Genomic DNA, 18,635 nt, shown 5'->3' on the forward strand with positions numbered 1-18,635 from the left:
GAGCATTGGAAATGTTTATTCGAACACATTTTTGGTCTAACCTGAACCAACACGGCACCCAACGTGCGGACACCTTTCACGTTCTGTTAACATGTTCACAATCTCTGCTATCTCTCTCACTTTAATTCGGCGGTCGTCTAGCACCATTTGGTGAACTTTGGCGATGTTTTCGTCGGTAGTTGCAATTTTTGGGCGTCCCGAATGTTCATCGTCTCCCAACCTCTTACGGCCACGTTTAAATTCAGCAGCCCAAAATTTCATTGTGGTAAATGATGGTACAAAGTCACCATACACAGAATCCAACTCATCTTAGGTTTGCGTAGGGATATATTGCCTTACAAAAACAAATATTTAATTATAGCTCAATACTCGATTTTGTCCATTTTCACAAAAACACTCATATCTACTCACTCATACGACTGTTACATAAAATGGCTGAAACTCTGGGGGGTAACTGTCAACAGATGAACAACGAAATTCACTTGCTTTTATTTACGAGTGCTGCCGTCTTCATGTTGCGTTCGGAAACTTTTCAGACCACCCTCGTATATTAGGTATGAGTTAATATGTACCTCACCTTTTTTGTCTTGTACTCCTGAAGATCCTGGAGGACACGAAATTTTCCCTTGTGGGACCAGTGACCACTTAGCACTTAAATTAAACTGAATGGGCAGAGGTCCCCTTAGGATAAAATTTCCAATGTTCTCAGCTCTTGATTAAAATTACAAATTTATAAATAAGTAAATAATATAATATAAATAGATAAGTAAGAATAATACAAAATGAATATAAATAAAATTGTATTAATAAATTACAAATTTACAAATCTGGAAAGTATGTTAATCATAATACGTATGTTAAAAAAATAATTTATCTTTCAGCTGATCAATACAACGAAGTTGGACCAATAAATTTGTATTGAGTTATTCCTGGACCATTTAAAAAATATTTAGTAATAAAGATGTTGGTAATATTTGAAGAAATCGGAAGATAATGTGTATATGTGTATGTATATAGACACAAATATAAAATAATATTTATAATATTGATCGAACTTTATAATTATAACTAATCATAGATTTTGATTTTACACCAAATTGTTTTACGCCTTTAAACAAGAGCAAACAAATAATCTTTGAAAATCGAGAATCTTCTCGAATATTTGGTAACCAAGAGCCTACCAATCATATGGGAAGGAATTGATAAATACAGGAGTAGACTTTTTTTTTTCATACCCTCCAGTAATGATGTTAGTGGGTATTTGGTACGTACATATAGGAGGTATGCTATATGTATAGCTGGGTGTTAAGGATACCTTGGATTGCCTTTTGGCATTATAAGGTTAAATGAGGGGTCCAATGAAGGCTGTAACTTGGTTGGCTTACGCTAGTGGATTATTGGAACGGGGAGGGTTAGTTATAATTAGATTTTATTTAATTTTAATTACTAATTTACAATACCAGTAATTCGGGAATGAAGAGTAGAAGTGACAATTAATAATAATCTTTATCCTAACAAAAAAAGGAAGAGCCAAGTGCGTTTTAAGGTCTCCTAGTATGAACTACCAATCAGATGAACATGTATGGGCTGGAATTTAAATTTTATAATGACATTGTCATAGAAACATTTTAAAAAATAAATATTAAGTAGTTTCCCTTTTCAAATGCACCAGTTGAAGATTTTTTCTGATTTATTTTTTCCTTCTGGGTCGTTTAGTTACCTTATTTAGTCACACTTCAACCTTCCATTTTTTATTAATTTTATATTAATAATATATTCGCCACGACATTTCAGACCATCCCTCCATCTTCAGGTATTATAGTTATATCTTGTGTATTTCTTACCTAATTTGGTTTTTGCCTTCAATACCCTTAAGAGTTTGTTGTTCACTTTTCCTACAATTTCTAATTGAAATTTTGTCATATTTTATACTTTTAAATTCAAAGATTGTCATAAACGCTTGTTCTTTTTGTCAGTGCAACAAACAGGAATTATTAATTGTAGGAAATTTAGCATTAAATAACTATTAGCGATATTAATGAAAAATACAACTCAGGAAAGAAAAAATACAAGATATATTTATAATGACCCAAGAATCATCACCAGAAAATGAACTGACGGTTCGAACGTCGTAATGAATACGTTATTCATGTAAAATCAATAAAATATTGAAGGTTAAAGTGTGAAAGTTTACGAAATAATCAAGACAGAAACAAAAGCAGAAAATATGATGCCTACGATACTGAACGAGAGGTTTGAAATGAGAACTAACGAAGAAGAAATCTCGAAAAATAGTAAATAGGAGGCAGAAAAATTGTATTTATATCTAAAGAAAACTGAAATATTTAACAAAATTTTAATTTTCATACTTATATCTTTGGAATGTTTTGTCATAAATTAAACCATTCGTACCGGGCAATAAAAGATGGAAGGTTGAAGATTACTAATTAACCTAGAAAGAAACAAAAATCAGAAAACATCATGAACTGGTACGTTTGAAAAAGAAAATTAATTAATATATTTTTTTATTTTTGTTCCTGCGACAATTCTTGTTCTAAATATTACATCCATTTTTATAAGATTGATAGTTCAATTTGGTAAATGCTGATATGCAATTACCACTGCATCAAGGTTGTGTGACAAGTGCAAAATGGTTTGTTTGTAAAGGATAATTTCACCAACAAAATCTTCGAAAAACGATGAATCTTTTATGAGATTCACAGTTCATAATATTCAGTGACAGTTAATAGGGTGGGATGTGGAATGTAATTGAATAACTGTGTTGAAAACTCAATAAACTTTAACTTAGCTAACTCTGGAGACTGATTTGTGAAAGTTTTAAGAATTAATTTTTAAAGACACGGCTAGGCACATTATCTTACAACAAATTTATGTAACTTAAACTTGATCAGAATGTATAAATTTAATTTCTATATCTCATAAAAATCACAAATTACATTCAAGTTTATCTACTGATTTTTTTGAATTATAGACAGTCTTCGTAATTTATTTGCAGTTATGAATTATATTTTAGGAATTTTCAAGTGCTGCTTATAATTCAAGCATAAGCAGCACTTGAAAATTTAATAAACGGAAGAACATTGAATATATGAGAATAAGAATAAAAAAATAAATTGCAACTGATAATTAAGTAGGAAAGTGGAAGCAGTAATGTTTATCATACGTTTATTATTCACTGTCAAGGTCCATTTTATTAGATGAATAGAATGAGACTTATATTGAATATGAAGGCAATATTAATGATCATATATCTTTTTTTATCACACTAAAATAAATAAAAAAAGTCCCAAGGGGTGGCAGCCAACCACTATTATACAAAGCCTCTAGGTATTTCTGAAACTGAGGAATGGTTGGCATAATTTATTCTTATTGAATTATAAATATTCATCATTTATAATAGTTATATTTGGATGGTAATACTTTGTTTTGTTATTTTATTTTCTTCCAAACTGTACCCTTTAAAGCTTCAAAATATGGTTTAGCGTCTTTTCACTTCTTTGTCATATGTCTGACTGGATAAATTAAGAGAGAGAGTAATACTTAACGCTACAAACCGAATTTTTTTTATTTATTTTTTTTTACGAACATTCACATATATATGCCTGGGATGATACGACAACATTTTCGATAAGACCCACCGAAAGTGTCGCTTTATAGAATCGATTTTTCACATTTTTTTTTTTAGATTTTCTTAACACTTTTGATTAAACTCGGTACATCAATGAACAATTAAATTTATTAAAGCTAGGTGCTGTAGTCATTAAATAAGTATAAATGAATTTAAATGTCAAATTTACAAAAAGAACTTCTGAAGTATCTTATTTTGTTTATTTGATACAATCAAACATGTCTTAGTGTTATTAGTAATAAAAGATGAATAAATATGAAAGAATTTTATAATTAACTAAAGGAGAAAACCGTCTTCAAACAGATTGGAAATAGCCGAGAGTGCATGACCCCATTCTATAGTACATGGCTTTATTGTTATTGTTATCTATTGTTAAATTGTTGGATTTTAGTCAGAAACAAGGTTAATAATTGTTTTTCACACCTCATGAAGCCCTTAAATATGAATTTTTTTAATTTTATCTTTTTAATCGATTAAATTAAAGTAGCTTTAATTTAGTTCATTGGAAATAATTAACTACATGTTATCATTAATATTTACAAACAATTAATGAATATAAAATATGAAAGAGTTTGATAAGAATTGTTTTTCTATGGTTGTTATGATTTTATTTTAACTTTATGTAGGGAGAGGAAGTAGGTGTAATTTCATCTCAAGTTCGTAAATGAAAGTTACTTGATGCGATCACAAGGTTTTTAACGTATAATTTAAATTTAAATTGGAGATTTAAATTAACCTGCAGATTTTTAGAACGAATTACACCAAGTTTGATTCATTTATTTTTACTTTATCACAAATTAGCTAAAAGTTTTCAAATAGCCTCTAACATTTATTAAAAGCTCCAGGAACCCAATTTTAGTCTAAAAACATTAGGAACACTAGGGTTATTTTATAATTTTCCAACCATTCCAAAAAAAAAAAAATGTTAAGATTGAAGCTTTAAAATTTTGTGTTAAATCGGACATTCAAACTTTTATTTCTTAAAACGGAACTAAGAAAAATCTTAAGTGTGTAAAATTGTTAATGTAACGTCAATGTGGGTGAAGGAGTTGCAGTATATTTTCACAAGAATTGTATATATCATATATATCATTAAATAAGTATAAATGAATTTAAATGTCAAATATGCAAAAAATCTTCTGAAGTATCTTTTATTTTGTTTATTTGATATAATCAAACATATCTCATTGTTATTAGTAATAAAAGATGGATCAATATGAACTATGAAAGAATTTTATAATTAACTAAAGGAGAAAACCGTTTTCAAACAACCGGCAAAGATAAATTGGAAATAGCCGTGAGTTTATGACCCCATTCAATAGTACATGGCTTTGTTGTTATTGTTATCTATTGTTAAATTGTTGGATTTTAGACAGGAACAAGGTTAATAATTGTTTTTCATATTTCATGAAGCCCTTAAATAAGAATTTTTTTAATCGATTAAATTAAAGTAGCTTTAACTGGAATAATTAACTACACTTTATCATTAATAGTTATAAACAAAGTTATGTGATGCGATCAAAAGGTTTTTAACGTATAATTTAGGTTTAAATTGGAGATTTCAATTAACCTGCACAATTATGTACTGGTATATTTACTTAAAAATTATAAAGTCGAAGCTTTATCCTCGAGAACAATTATTCGGAACAGTTACAAGTATAAAATTTAATCAATTTACACTTCCTTTAACCAAGTGATTGTTAATTTCAATATTTCAATGTTTAATTAAATAAGTTTCCGTTCGATGGATTCGAGCAGCAATTTCCAATGAATTTGACAACTTATCTAATTTTGGGCGGGGAGTTGAGAAATCTTATAAAGTACGTAGAACGGCTTCTCTGCCCCACTAGAATGAGATATGTCAGCGTTTTTGTGACTTATCGTAAAGAAGTGGCGATTAACTTCCTTCGTTACTTGTGGTTGTAATGCTAGTGTATTTAATCGAGCCATCCAACAACACTGCGGGTTTAAACTTTACTTAAATTGAAAACAAAAAATTTGGGGTGAACATCACACACCATTCACTTAGTACCATACTTTAAAAAAATCCTCACCCCTTTTTGACCAGATATTCCTATATTATTCACCATGGAAATACTTCCCAGTACTGATTATACAAATGAACCCTTCAGTATTTATTAACTTATTTTAACTTCAACAGTTTTCAGAAAAATATTATTTCTAATTGCAAACATTTTAAGTAAATTTTCAAAGTTTATATAAAAGTCTATATTCTACCCTTAACCATTTATTCAATGCTAAATTGTAATAAAGACAATATTTAAAATACTAAGAATGATTTAGTTTATATGAAGGGTAATTAAAATTATAAAACTAAATATTTAATGAATATCGTGACATGAAAAGATTTATCAGACTGACGAAATGGAAAAACGCACTATGCATGCGTCTGCCAGTTACAGTCAAACTCATGTTAGAACAACCATATCAGTAATAATCAAATTCTTTTATCGTTTATATTTATCCATTTTTTATTACTAATAAAAATTTTAGAGGGTTAATTATTTAAAATAATCAAAATCAAAGGTAATTTAAAAGAATTACAAAAAAAATCATCATTTTAGCCCTGTCAGACTATTTCGATGAGGACTTATAGGAAGACTTATCTGACATTAAAGACTATTTAATTGTACATTTATTGAATTTGCCGAGTTAAATCAAAATCTTTAGAACTTTTTAACTGACTCAAGTCGTCAATCAAGTTGTAAAAATTAAAATTTTCTTCCTTTACGACTACGAACCAACTGTATTCCTAAAGGAACAAAAGGATATAATTTTGAAGAACAAAAAAAGAGATGGCGGCAAAATTGTTTTTTTTCAAAATTTTGACTGTACAATCGTGTCTTGTTTATTGCTCCACAAGTATGCAACATCTTTACTATTTACTCACAGGACAAAGACTAAAATAATGACTCAAAAATTCCAACTACTTCTATATCCATTAGAAAATGTGAATTTGCAATTGTTTAAAAGATATATATAGAGTCAATTCGAGTCTACTGAATCAATCCAAGGGGTGCCAAGTAACCAAACATTCTAAAACAATAATCAAAACTAGTTTATAAAAATTATTTATAAGAAAACTCAAATTAAAAATTATATTAAATTTTCTTGCTTTAAAATTTAATTCGAAATAGATACAAGTCTATTAACATTAAAACATATAAAAGGATATATTCCAAATATAAATAATTATATTTGTATCTCAGAGTAAAAAACACTGTATACACTTTTTACCAATTTAGCAGTGCTACACAATTTTATTTCACTGTTTTTGTTTTACTCCGAGGAATAGATGGCTATTTTTTTTTGGCCAATTTTATATGCTTCTAAAAAAAAAAATTGTTAGGACATTTTCACTCGGTGGGAAACTTCTCTTCAAACAGGTTTCCTATTAAGTAAGGGAAATACAACTTAGTATCTTTTACATCTGAGAGACATAGTTATTCTCTTTTTTTTTGTCATAGTTACTTGTATTCAGTACAATTCAGTTATAAATGATTTTGTATATGTGTGTCCATTTATAATATAATTTTTTTTTTAATCAATGTCAATTTTTATTTATTGATACATATTAATCTACCATCATGAATGATATATAATTAAATAAAACAATGATGTGGTAACATATTATCAAGGTTAAATCGAAACAGGAGAGTGACAGGACCAAAACATGCATCTAACTACATACAATAAATACTACGAATAGATTCCGCTCACAAGCATGTCATAAAAATGTCTTCTAATTATATTTTTTTATGTATATTTTAAATTTGCAAAACAATCATTTATTTCAATTTTATAATTGTTTTATGCAAATACAATTATGTAAAGATTTACAATAATTTTTTCAATTAATATTCTTTATCAATTTATAATTGATGTAATAATTTCAACTTATTCATCATTACTTCATCATATATCCACATGTCATTTAAATATTTAATTTTTAAAGTTCAAGAATAAAATTTATTACTCTGGGCATTAGAACTAAAATCATAATAAAATAAATTTTATAATTTGGTCATTAAAAAAACATGAATAATTTGCTAATGACTATAAGCAATGGATGTAGCCTTTCATTAATTTTGATAACATCAAACTAAGAATGATGTCAAATAATTTCTACATAATACCATATTCATTAATAAATTTATGCCATTAGTGAAATAGGGTTTCATAATAATCTACAGCCCCTACCCGAAATTTATTACGACAACGAGAGCGCCGAAAGAGACCGAGTCACACGCCAGAGCATTCTTCGACGACTGAATAGCTTTCGACTCCAGCTGGTCGATAGCCCCCACTTTCATCCCCTTCCCCTCCCTCCCCGGCTCACTATTTTTCTTTTTGTTCTTTATAATAAAGATACATCTTGACAAAAAAAGTTTAAAAAAAAAAATTGAAAACAAGATGCAAACTCTTACGGGATATGTAATTCGTCGCTGATGACAGTTGCTTCATTACTCTGAGCTTCCGCAACTAATTCGGCTGAATTCTGATGGTTAATTGTCATTATAACACAAATAGTTTAACCAATCCTAAAAAACTGTACTCTAAAAAGCTAATAGCTCATCTAATGAAGATAATTAATCAGTTTGGTATCTGACCAATGCATCTTTCAATCAAGCTGCTGGCGACACATGATTTGCCAGATGTAACTCCAAAAATATCATTGTTTATATCTTTGCGATCGTCCAAGGAATCATGTTTAGGTTTTTAACATACATTTTGTGAACCTATTCGAACAAAATATATCTTTATGATTGTACTCTTCCTATTCTAATGAAAACTGGTACGCTCATCATACTACTTTCACTTACCACCTTAAATGACAGTCCTTTTGAATTTCAAAACAGCTATTTCATTATAATTCTGAATGTGTAATAAAGGAATCTTTAATGAATAAGCCCCATATTCTCTTTAAAACATTCATTATCAAATTACTCCATATTTTATTACTATAAAAGATAAAAGATTTTTAATTTTTTTTCAAATTGAAGGTACTTAAATGTTTGTTCGAAAAGTTTTTATTTTTCTCCTGTTATAAAAATTCGTATTTAACGTTGTCTTGAGCTGTAAAAAACGTTTATCAACTATATATCTATTCAGAATACAAAAGTTTAACATAAGACAACAAAGCATTGCACTATGGAATAAGATCTGCCGCTTTTGGCTATTTCCGATTTCCCTACCTCCTTTAGGCTGTTACATGAAAACCTTTTTCTTCTTGAGTTAACAGATGTTTAACATTCAAATGTTAGTTTAATATTTTAATGTATATTTTATGACAAAAATATATTATTTATTTATAAATATGATTCATGGAATTTAAATTTTTGTCCTTTAATTTTTTTTTTTTTTTTTTAAATCACAAGATATGTTTTATAATTATGAATATTTGTATAAGTGTATATGAAAATCATTCAACATTGATGTTCATAGTATTTCAGATTTTTGTGATTATTAGGCAGAGATATTATAATCGGGTGGCGGTCAATGAAGGTAACAAAATAGTAGAAACAAATATTTATTGTTAACCAACATTTTCATCCTTGTTTCAATCAGATAGCCCAAACGAGGCCTTACAAAGTGGGGCGATACGTTGAATAACAATAAATAGTTTTTCTAATATTTTGGTACATTTATTGACTGCCACCCCGGACTATCTTCCCATTATTTATAGGAATTATTTTACTGTTATATCGGCCGTGATTTTAAACAAATCACCTCCTAGCACAATCGCTGTACTAGAAAAAGTACCTCTTTAGCAAGTATCATGGAATATTAAGTTTTGATAAGCCTTGTAACGCCTGATAAATAAGAGAAGTAAAACATATTTAGATCAAATATATTATTTATTTATTTTATGTATGATGATTGACTGTATGTGCTTTTTTTTATAACTTATTATTGTTATTTACAGCTGTATAAAAATGTTTACAAGTAAATTTGCAGTAGGTGATATAATGACATGATACAACATGTGGAGAATCTAGCCATTAATAGAACTCCGATGAATTTGATATAATTTGTTAGGACTGCGGTCAACAAGACCAGCAATAGTTTTCAACTATTTATTTAATGTCAAAGTTTCGACCCACAATTTAGGTCTTCATCAGGACTGTTGTGACAAGTGGAGATGTACACAATGGACAAAGGGACTTCGTCAAAAAATTCCTTTATTTTAAGAATCATTGTTCTTCATGACCGCAGCCCTGACCATCTCCTTTTAATTAGTTTCTTCTTTGTTTTGAACTTTCATTTTCATTACACATACCTTTTTGAAGTTGACAGTAAGCCTAATGATATATCAGAAAGAATAAAATAAAGGGATTATTTTATAGATCAATTTGTTTTATATTTTTTTATGGTCGAGAGTGTTGATTGTCAGAGCTTTAATGGCAAGGATTACAGGGTGTAGCCTTCACAGGTGGTCCTCCGAACCTCTTGGTCAACTCGACGATCCTGGATGCTTCTCTGATGCCGGAGACCCTCGAGCCGTGGAGTGTGCCATAGTGGGTCTGATGGGTGTGCTCGCCGGCGAAGAAGATGATGGGCGGGATGTCCCCGCAGTCGAAGGGCAGCGGCGTGCTAATGCTGTCCACCATCCCGGGGCTCGAGCCCAAGCCGAGGTAGGTCCTGTAGCCACAGAAGTAGGTGTTCTTCCGCCAGTCGGAGCGGAGCACTTCGCTAGGAGTTGGCACTACTGTCGAACCCAAGAACCTGCGGAGGAGTGTCATCAGCCCGTCCAACAGCTCGTGGTCCTCTAGTGATTCCATTATCGTGGCTTCTGGGCCGGCTATTGTAGCTGCCAGTACCTGAGGAGGTACTCACTAAGCTTATTGATTGAATAAAATAAATAAATAAATAAGAATAAAATATATTCACGCGTACGCCTATGCGAGTTATTATTATTATTATTTATTTATTTAAGTGTGCCTATACCTACGCGAGTTAAAATAATAATTGTTAGTCCTCTCAATGCATAAGGTGTTCAGAAAATATATGTGTTACTTTAAGTTAAATACATTTAAAACAAAAGATCTCTAAAGAAAATAATTTATTCATTAAAATTGTGCGTATGGAATATCATTTACTAAAAATAATATTGTTTAAATAGGATTAAAAAAAAAAGTTTTGCGAATTAGTAAGAGACGCGTGGGCATTGAGCAAGAGGTGGGTGTTACGATACAGCTTGATTCATGGAATATTACTAGCAATCTAACCATTGACTCGTTCTCATTTAAAATCAATGCTAAGTCCATTACTGATGTACGTTTGCTAAGTTTCGGGATGCAGCACCCAGTATGAAATGGAAACAATTATAGTCATATGTTGTATTACTAATAGTCAGTTACATCCCGAACCACAATTGATATAAATTGATGAATTCATTAAATATGTTTTACTGAATTCCATTCCTAGTAACCAGTTAATGGTGTAATGGCCTATAGTTTTTTGTTTGTTTTTTTCAATTACATCTCCCTTTCTTCAATTATTATTATTATTTCTCAGGTATTTTATTTTGAATATTTTTTGCTCCTAATTATTTTTTATTTAAGTAATTATAATATTTTAAATCATTAGGTTTGTCTTCTTTGCATCAGAGCAAATCCCTCAGGTTATCAATTGTTAATATCAAATCCTTTATTGTAAAAACCACATAAAGCTTACCTAGCCATTCTGGTAATAAATAAATATAAAAAGAGGAAGAACCCTTTGCAGGACAACAGCGCGCTTTATACGTTTGGCTATTAACAAGGAATAATACATGAAAAAAAGAGTTCCATTGTTAACAAAACTACACGAACCTGACTGATTCGTAAGTCCCGTCCTCCTGTCCAGAGCCGAAATCTCAGTTATTCAAATTAAAAATAATTCTCATTCTTGAATTTCTCCATAATTGCAACACTAATTTTTTTAAACAAATTCTACTGATAAAAAATGTTTCCTTCTCAAATCGAGATCTAAATACTTCTTAGTATTCAACAATCATTACTTCTTTATTTTAAATTCTTATCTATAATTTCTTTTATTAACAAATATTACAACCAAGTTTAATTCGTAAAAGTATACTCATATCCATACAAATAAACCAACAATAACGACATATAGGCACCTATAAGCATAATAACAAATCTTTTGTCAGTACAATAGCATCTCCCTTAACCGGCTCTCCGGATTAACCGACTATATAAAAAGAATAATTAAAGTGCTGAGAAAACACTAAGTTCTATTAAACACAAAAAAAAATTAACTTTGTAATGCTACAATTGTTTTTGCTCAATTTAATCAACTTCTATAACCTTAGAACGCATTACTAATTATCTAGAATTAAATATTATACCAATCATCAAAAACAACCGGTTTTTGATAAAAATTAAAGCTTTTATGACTTTTATGTAATGTCATCATGATTCTCTACTAGATTTTTGCAGACTATATTGAAAATTTAAAATTTTCCTCATCAGAGATAAATTCGGTGTTTTCTTTTTGTTTCTTTGTTTTTCGGATGTATTTTTTACTACCCAATAAAATATTTGTAAAGATTTTATAATAAATTTATTTTCGAGTTAATTTTATGGAAATAAGATTCGACTCCTATTTCGTAAGATAATCTTAACCTTCACTTTGTGTCTAGAATTGATGAGAACTCTCATTTCCCTCGCCCTAGTTGTAGTAATAACTGGTGTAAAAACGATATAAAAAGTAAATACCTAAAATGAGTCATTACTTAAAGATTTGAACACAAATCTTAACAAACATTGTTGTGAGGTATCTAACAGGTAAATGGAATGCAGAATGAGAGGTATCCAGCTGAATCTATAATGTAAGAACGAAAAAAAGGTGTTTATTGCATTCCTCTACCTTACAACAAGAGAGATGAAAAACAGAAAAACTTAGGGTATAAACTAATCGTTAGTAACTTATTGCCGTTAGAAAGTGTGCTGGAAACTAATACATTTTTCATTTATTAAAGACGAAATGTGACAAGTTACATACCTTGCTTGATCCGGCGACTGCTTCAAAGCTGGTGACTCCTCTAAGCCAAGACTTCTCCTCAGCAAGGTCAGCGGGCGTCCAGGTAAGGATCAATGTTCCTCCACTTTCGGCCCAGAAGGGAGAGTCGAACTTAAGGAACACCCTGTTAACGTTGCCGAAACCGAGACCTTGTACAGCAGACATCTTGTATGAAGGTAGGTTGGGGCAGAAGAGGCGGTCAGCAGAGTCCTTAAGAACTCCCAGGGAAACTGTGACGATGACGTAATCAGCAGGAAAATTTTCGCCGTCGCAGCACTTTACAATCGCTCTGGGAGCCCCAGGCCCAGCGGTGCCCCAGAGGATGCAGTGAACTGGCTTACAGTAGACCACTGCGTTCTGGGGTAGGTTCCTCACAAGGGGCGCCATGAGACCCGCCAGGCCTACGGGTATCCTCACCCTCCCACCGGGGATCTCCTCAGTACTCAGCAGTGCACTAGCGCTCAACTGTTCCAATGATGATGATGTCATATCAATATCAAAGGAGGAATTAGTAAATAATGGCCAACACTAACCTTATCCAAACTTTCTCCGAATTGGGCCCTCAGTGTCCCCAAGAGCCCGAAGACGGCCCTCGATATGTCCCACCTTTCGTGCTTGGGATAGTTATTGAGGTGAGCCTTGAGCCCGCAGTCGATGTAACTAGCGAGGTCGGAGCCGTGCTGAAAGCCCCCCTTGGGTTCGTGCTCAGTGGCGTTCTCAACCAGCTCGGTGAAAACGTCGACGGCCTTGTTGGCGGTCTCGCTGTCGATGGCACGGCCGTCGCTGGTGAGGAAGAGCAAGGAGTCCTCCGCCAACCTCTCGACAGGAGCTCTGAGCAGCCGTTCCTGAGCCGCCAGGGTGAACACAGTGTTAGCAAGGCTGGCTCCTTCGATGTAAGGGTACCCCATTTCCACTGCAGCGTCTCCTATCCAGCATGTTTTCATACGACCTCCCGGCCTAAGTCATAATAGACATTAAATCGGTTATCCATAAATTTATTTTTTTTATTTTAAAAATAAGATTAAATATCTACAAAGTATATATGCCACCTTTCTCTCACTATTACTATATTTTTTTATTAGGCCAAACAGTCAGGCATCGATTTCTACGCTCTGGTAATCATTCGCGGCTCCTTCCTCCATTATTGGTTCCCAAAACATTATAGAATTTTGTAATTTCAAGCTAACCATCAGTTTTAAATCCACCCATACAGCTAAACACTAAGGTTTTTAGGTTGATGTGGCTATTTTAACAATAATTAATAAAACTAAAATTACAGTATACTCAGTAATAGTTAAACGAGTTTTAAATATATTCCTAAAGTATTTTTAAGCACACAGCAATAGGTAGTTTTTCTCATCTCAAATTTTCACGCCACTTAAAAACTGACGCCTTGTAAATGTAAATAAGTCCTCCATTTTTTTCGGTGAAATATGTTAAAATACAGAGAAATTTTACGAATACAGAGTAGTTCTACGCCGTCTATTAATTGAGCTTACGACAGTCAAATAGAATCGAATTAATGGTGGCATTGAGCATACCATACCAGGAAGTTTAACCAAGATTAGACTGGTGGTTAGTTATTGTAGAGTCAAGGTACCAGGAGTACCGTAGGAAAATTATGCAGTCAAGGAGGGTCTAAGGTAAGTATAATATTTACCCTCCAACTCTTTTCAACCCAAGAATAAGCAGCCCACTATCTTAGGGAAAAGCTCTAATAACACAATTCATAATAGATTTATCACATACCCATACTACGAAATTTATAATATTTACACAATTTATAATACATCCACCTTACGCTGATGAAGTATTGTCTAGAACAAGAACAGCGCTATTGGGGATGTTCTTGGAATTCGAAAAAAAATGAGTCTCCCGAATAACGATGCAAAACCTAGGAGATATACGATAGAATAGAAGAAACTGTCAATTTTGGAAGGCTAATTTCAAGACGCTAAGCCAGTTAAGTATTTAACATCTCTTTTCATCTAGAAGAAATTATGGCAGTGTAGCAGTGTAGCAGCCAGTAACAGATATTATTTTGTTCTTTAAAAGCTTGACCAACCCGCCATCTTGATACAACCGTCATTAAAACAGTTGTCATTTGGGAGGATGTAGGTGGCTACTTGCAGTACTTATTGCATGAAGTACAATACATAAAAAAAAAAAAAAAATTAATTTGAAAATCTTATTTCTGTAATATTCTTCTTATTGTGTTAAATAATGTGAAGTAAATACTAGTAATAATGAGGTACAAAGCATATTACTTTTTTAATTCATTAGTAATTTACCCATCCATTGCTTCGACGACCTTGAAGTTAGTTATACCACATTGCAATAAACGATTAGCAGCAGATAATCCAGCCATTCCAGCACCAATGATCACAACTGCAGGCTGTGGAGTACCAGGTTTAATAGCACACATATCATAAATGCAGGCAGGTTCTGAAGGTTTTGAATCCAGTTTAACTGGTTTGGCTTTCATCAGTCCTCTTCCAACATTCAACCACCTTAAAGTACAGTGTTAAATCTCTTAAATTTAATTAGATATATCCAGATTGAGCAAATTACTTTTTGAAAAACATAAATTTGTATCTTCAATTAGGTAATAACTTACAATAAAAATGAGTTGTAAAAGTTGTACTTCTGAGTTGTAAAAGTTAACTTCTTCATCATATATTAATGGCCAGAAACAAAAGTGATAAGTAGATATTGGAAACATCAATTTGCAAGATTTTTTTAGAGGATAGCGCTAATCCAACTTTCAAACATTCACACAAGTTATCCCTATCTACAAATCTGTATATTTCAAAAGCACACTTTATTTTGCTGTTTTAGTCAGAGTTCTAGCATACTCTGCTTTACAGGTCAGAAAGCTCAATAATTCTTAAGAAACATGCAAGCCAACTTACAGCAGTGGAAATACGTTTCTTAAGAAAAGTGTCGGGAAAAACAAGCAGAGACTGTATGAAATAGCACCATCTAAGCCATGTTGAGATCTGTTATTGAAATCCTCAAGGAACACCAGCTAAAATGGTATGACCCTGTTTGTAGGATGGAAGATGATAGAAAGGCCCGCTGGCTGATGAAAATAAAGCCCATAGAAAAGTAACTTGTTGGCAGCCAAGTCTTACCTATAATAATTAGGTAATAAATAATAATTAGGCAGGGTTGAAAAGCAATGTAGATCCTCATTAGATTAACCCTGAAGAATGGTCTTATCCAGAGACATTACAAGATATGGAATGAGGATACTCTATGTAGCTGCAAGGGGACAGTGAAAGAAGAAAACAATTTCTTTTGTATCATGTAACTGTTTACCATGGGTTGTAAATAGTGTTATAGAATCTGAATTCTATGCCTGAGCAATAGTTTATCATTGAAACCTATTTAACTTCAATGCCCACAAATATAAAGACTAGGAAGTTAATTTAATTTATAAAAATCATACATTTCTTAAAGAAGGAGTGGGTAGCTCATTGGTAAGGCAATGGAATACTAACTTCTAGAACCTGGGTTCGAATCCAGCTGTGGCAGATAATTATTATCTGTCACCTATAGCTGTTGATTCAGCCCTGTGGGTTCAGGAGCCCTTCGAGGTCCATCCAGCCTCGTAAAGTGGGTACCCTTAATTGGGTAAAAATCTGACGATCGTGCGTGATTCTGACCAAATTACCTCCTTGCACAACTAAACTGCCTTATAACAGCATTTCCTTAAAAATTACTGCACTCCTGACCATTCATGGGTTGTAGCGGTACATGTTTCTTTTTTTTTTTTTTTTAGTTCATTTCTTTAAGACACGATCTACCCAATTCTTTGAGAAATCATATTATTAATCAAAAATCTTGAAACTAAATTTTCGATAATTTTGAACATAGCACCTTTATCTTCCCATGTCTTCAAATAAGTTAAGTTACTAATTCTATCAGGTCTCTAAAGTTAACTGAAGAAAAATGGTGAAGTATTGTGGGGGAAAATCATTAAAACCTATGGAAATTGACCCAGAGATTTAGAAGATAATGAATTTCTTGGAGTTTTTGTATTCACAGATGTGAATAATCTCAAAAATGTAATAAGAAGAAAATATTCAAGAAATGTTTATATTTTTCTAACTTATTTACCAATTAAACTTGAAAATAATTTATTTTTAAAAAAATCAGCATCAATCATCCTAATTTTTAAATGATCCTTATTCATTGTTACTAAAGAATTTCTGAAAATATAAATCAAAACTACCACTGTATACAAAGGATTCAAATTCGGATTTGTTCATTCAAATTCTTTCTATTTAGGCAGAATTAATGTTCTCTGATTTTATTTATTTGATTGATATTCACCTGATAGTAGTCTAGTACCATATGATGACAGTAATATTTCAATACTTTTAAACTTTGCAGAAAGAACAATCAAAATTGCTCACAAATAATAAAAGCTAATAGGGCAGTAATTCATTCTTTACAAACCTTAATCCAGTCAGGCATCTTAAGTTGTTTGGTTGGATGACATCTTTATAAAACATGATAAAGTAATTGATATGCTACTTTTAAGTCAATAAATTATTAATGCTAATTTGTAATTAAAGTAACATTATGTATATCAAAAGCAAGGTTTTTTATTTATCATAAATATGATGGTATATTTACAAACCATATGTCATTCTTATTTATATTTTAATTATCATGAATGTTCATATGATGATTATGAATACAGAATAATTCTTAAAGTGATGAATGCTGTTTAGTTCTATTAATCAAAATTAGTTAATTTAATGATATTACAATAGGTACTATAATTTATTGTCTTTGATGAAAGGATTCATCAAAAGCTCAATCCGATTGACCATGATAGTGTAGGTTGTTTTCTAGAAATAAAAAAATGGTATTTTGTAGACTAGATAAATAATAGTCATTCAAGCTAGATAAATTGTGATATTTTCAATTGTAGCTAATAAAGCTTAAAAATATATTATTTATATATGTAAATACGCACTTTATATATTTTTATTGTTTGTTTTTAGTGAGATTGATTCACTTGCATCATATTCAATCAATCAGACTAATAAAAAATGTTACTTTTTATTTCTATTTGTTTTCCAGACCTTTTTTCAGTTTTCATCAGCCTGTTTTACTTATTTATGCTTTGTTATTATGAAGAAATAAAAAAAAGGCAATAAGCAGTACCAAATGTTTATTTAAAATATTTCAAAGAATATACAGTTAATTTTTTTGTTACTTATAACAGTCAGAGCCTCACTTATAATTTATTGGAGAAGTTTGTCGGGGGGGTGCGGTCAGCAAAGAACAACATAAATAAACAAAACCATATTTATTTATTTTATGCCAACGTTTCAACCTGAGTTTCAGGTCTTCATCAGGGATTATGGCGTAGAAGGTAGGCCTGCAACTGAGAGACCTGAAACTCAGGTCGAAACGTTGGCATAAAATAAATAAATATGGTTTTGTTTATTTATGTTGTTCTTTGCTGACCGCACTCCCCGACAAACTTCTCCAGTCATTAATCTACGGTCAACTATCTACACCTCACTTATAATTTAAGTTGAGACAGATGGGTTGAAGTGCTAAAGTTGAAAACCACATTAGAGAGAATCAAGTTGATTGAACTATTCAAGAATATTGGAAACTTTGGATTGGGCTTTCAGGGGGTTTTTGAGAGACCGGAGAGGATTGAATTTGATTGGTAAGCATCAGGAATTTTCATTTATAAGATATAATTTAAGAAGAATCTGGACCAATAGAATAGTATGTGATTTCACTATGGCGGATAAAAGGTCTGTAGGGGGAATGTATACAAAACAAAAGTTGTTATTGTTAGATGATGGAAGGAAAGGCAGTTAGAGAATAGAGAAAGCATTTTTAAGGAAGCAAAAAACGTATGAAATGTGAATTTAATTCATTTGGTAATTCAAAAGACTAGTGGTAG

At 31.4% G+C, this 18,635-nt stretch overlaps 1 protein-coding gene across 3 annotated transcripts; it reads right to left on the reverse strand.

Annotated features, from left to right (window-relative positions):
* Positions 1 to 9,993: 9,993 nt before the first annotated feature.
* LOC106681969 (spermine oxidase) lies at positions 9,994 to 17,321 on the reverse strand. 3 transcript variants are annotated; one of them, XM_067044809.1, is made up of 5 exons: positions 17,159 to 17,321; positions 14,986 to 15,089; positions 13,228 to 13,651; positions 12,677 to 13,159; positions 9,994 to 10,491 (listed from the first exon to the last, which is right to left on the reverse strand). In XM_067044809.1, exons 1-5 carry the CDS (start codon positions 17,174 to 17,176, stop codon positions 10,069 to 10,071), a joined length of 1,452 nt encoding a protein of 483 aa, XP_066900910.1. In that variant the 5' UTR covers positions 17,177 to 17,321; the 3' UTR covers positions 9,994 to 10,068. The 3 variants fall into 3 exon arrangements, with proteins under 3 accessions (XP_066900910.1, XP_014278065.1, XP_014278064.1); XM_014422578.2 differs by having other exon boundaries at positions 9,995 to 10,491; positions 14,986 to 15,204; XM_014422579.2 differs by lacking the exon at positions 17,159 to 17,321 and having other exon boundaries at positions 14,962 to 15,103.
* Between the last annotated feature and the right edge of the window lie 1,314 nt (positions 17,322 to 18,635).

The sequence above is a fragment of the Halyomorpha halys genome, unplaced genomic scaffold, assembly GCF_000696795.3.
Source record: "Halyomorpha halys isolate HHAL.00 unplaced genomic scaffold, Hhal_1.1 Scaffold380.1, whole genome shotgun sequence".
In the NCBI taxonomy this organism is placed as follows: Eukaryota; Metazoa; Arthropoda; class Insecta; order Hemiptera; family Pentatomidae; genus Halyomorpha; species Halyomorpha halys.

Coding starts and splice junctions, on each gene's coding strand:
- LOC106681969 (XM_014422578.2), bottom strand. CDS start 17,214: ATGTTTTATAAAGATGTCATCCAACCAAACAACTTAAGATGCCTGACT. Junction 15,205..17,158: donor AGATGCCTGACTGGATTAAG/GTTTGTAAAGAA, acceptor CTGTACTTTAAG/GTGGTTGAATGTTGGAAGAG. Junction 13,160..13,227: donor TCGGAGAAAGTTTGGATAAG/GTTAGTGTTGGC, acceptor TCATTGGAACAG/TTGAGCGCTAGTGCACTGCT.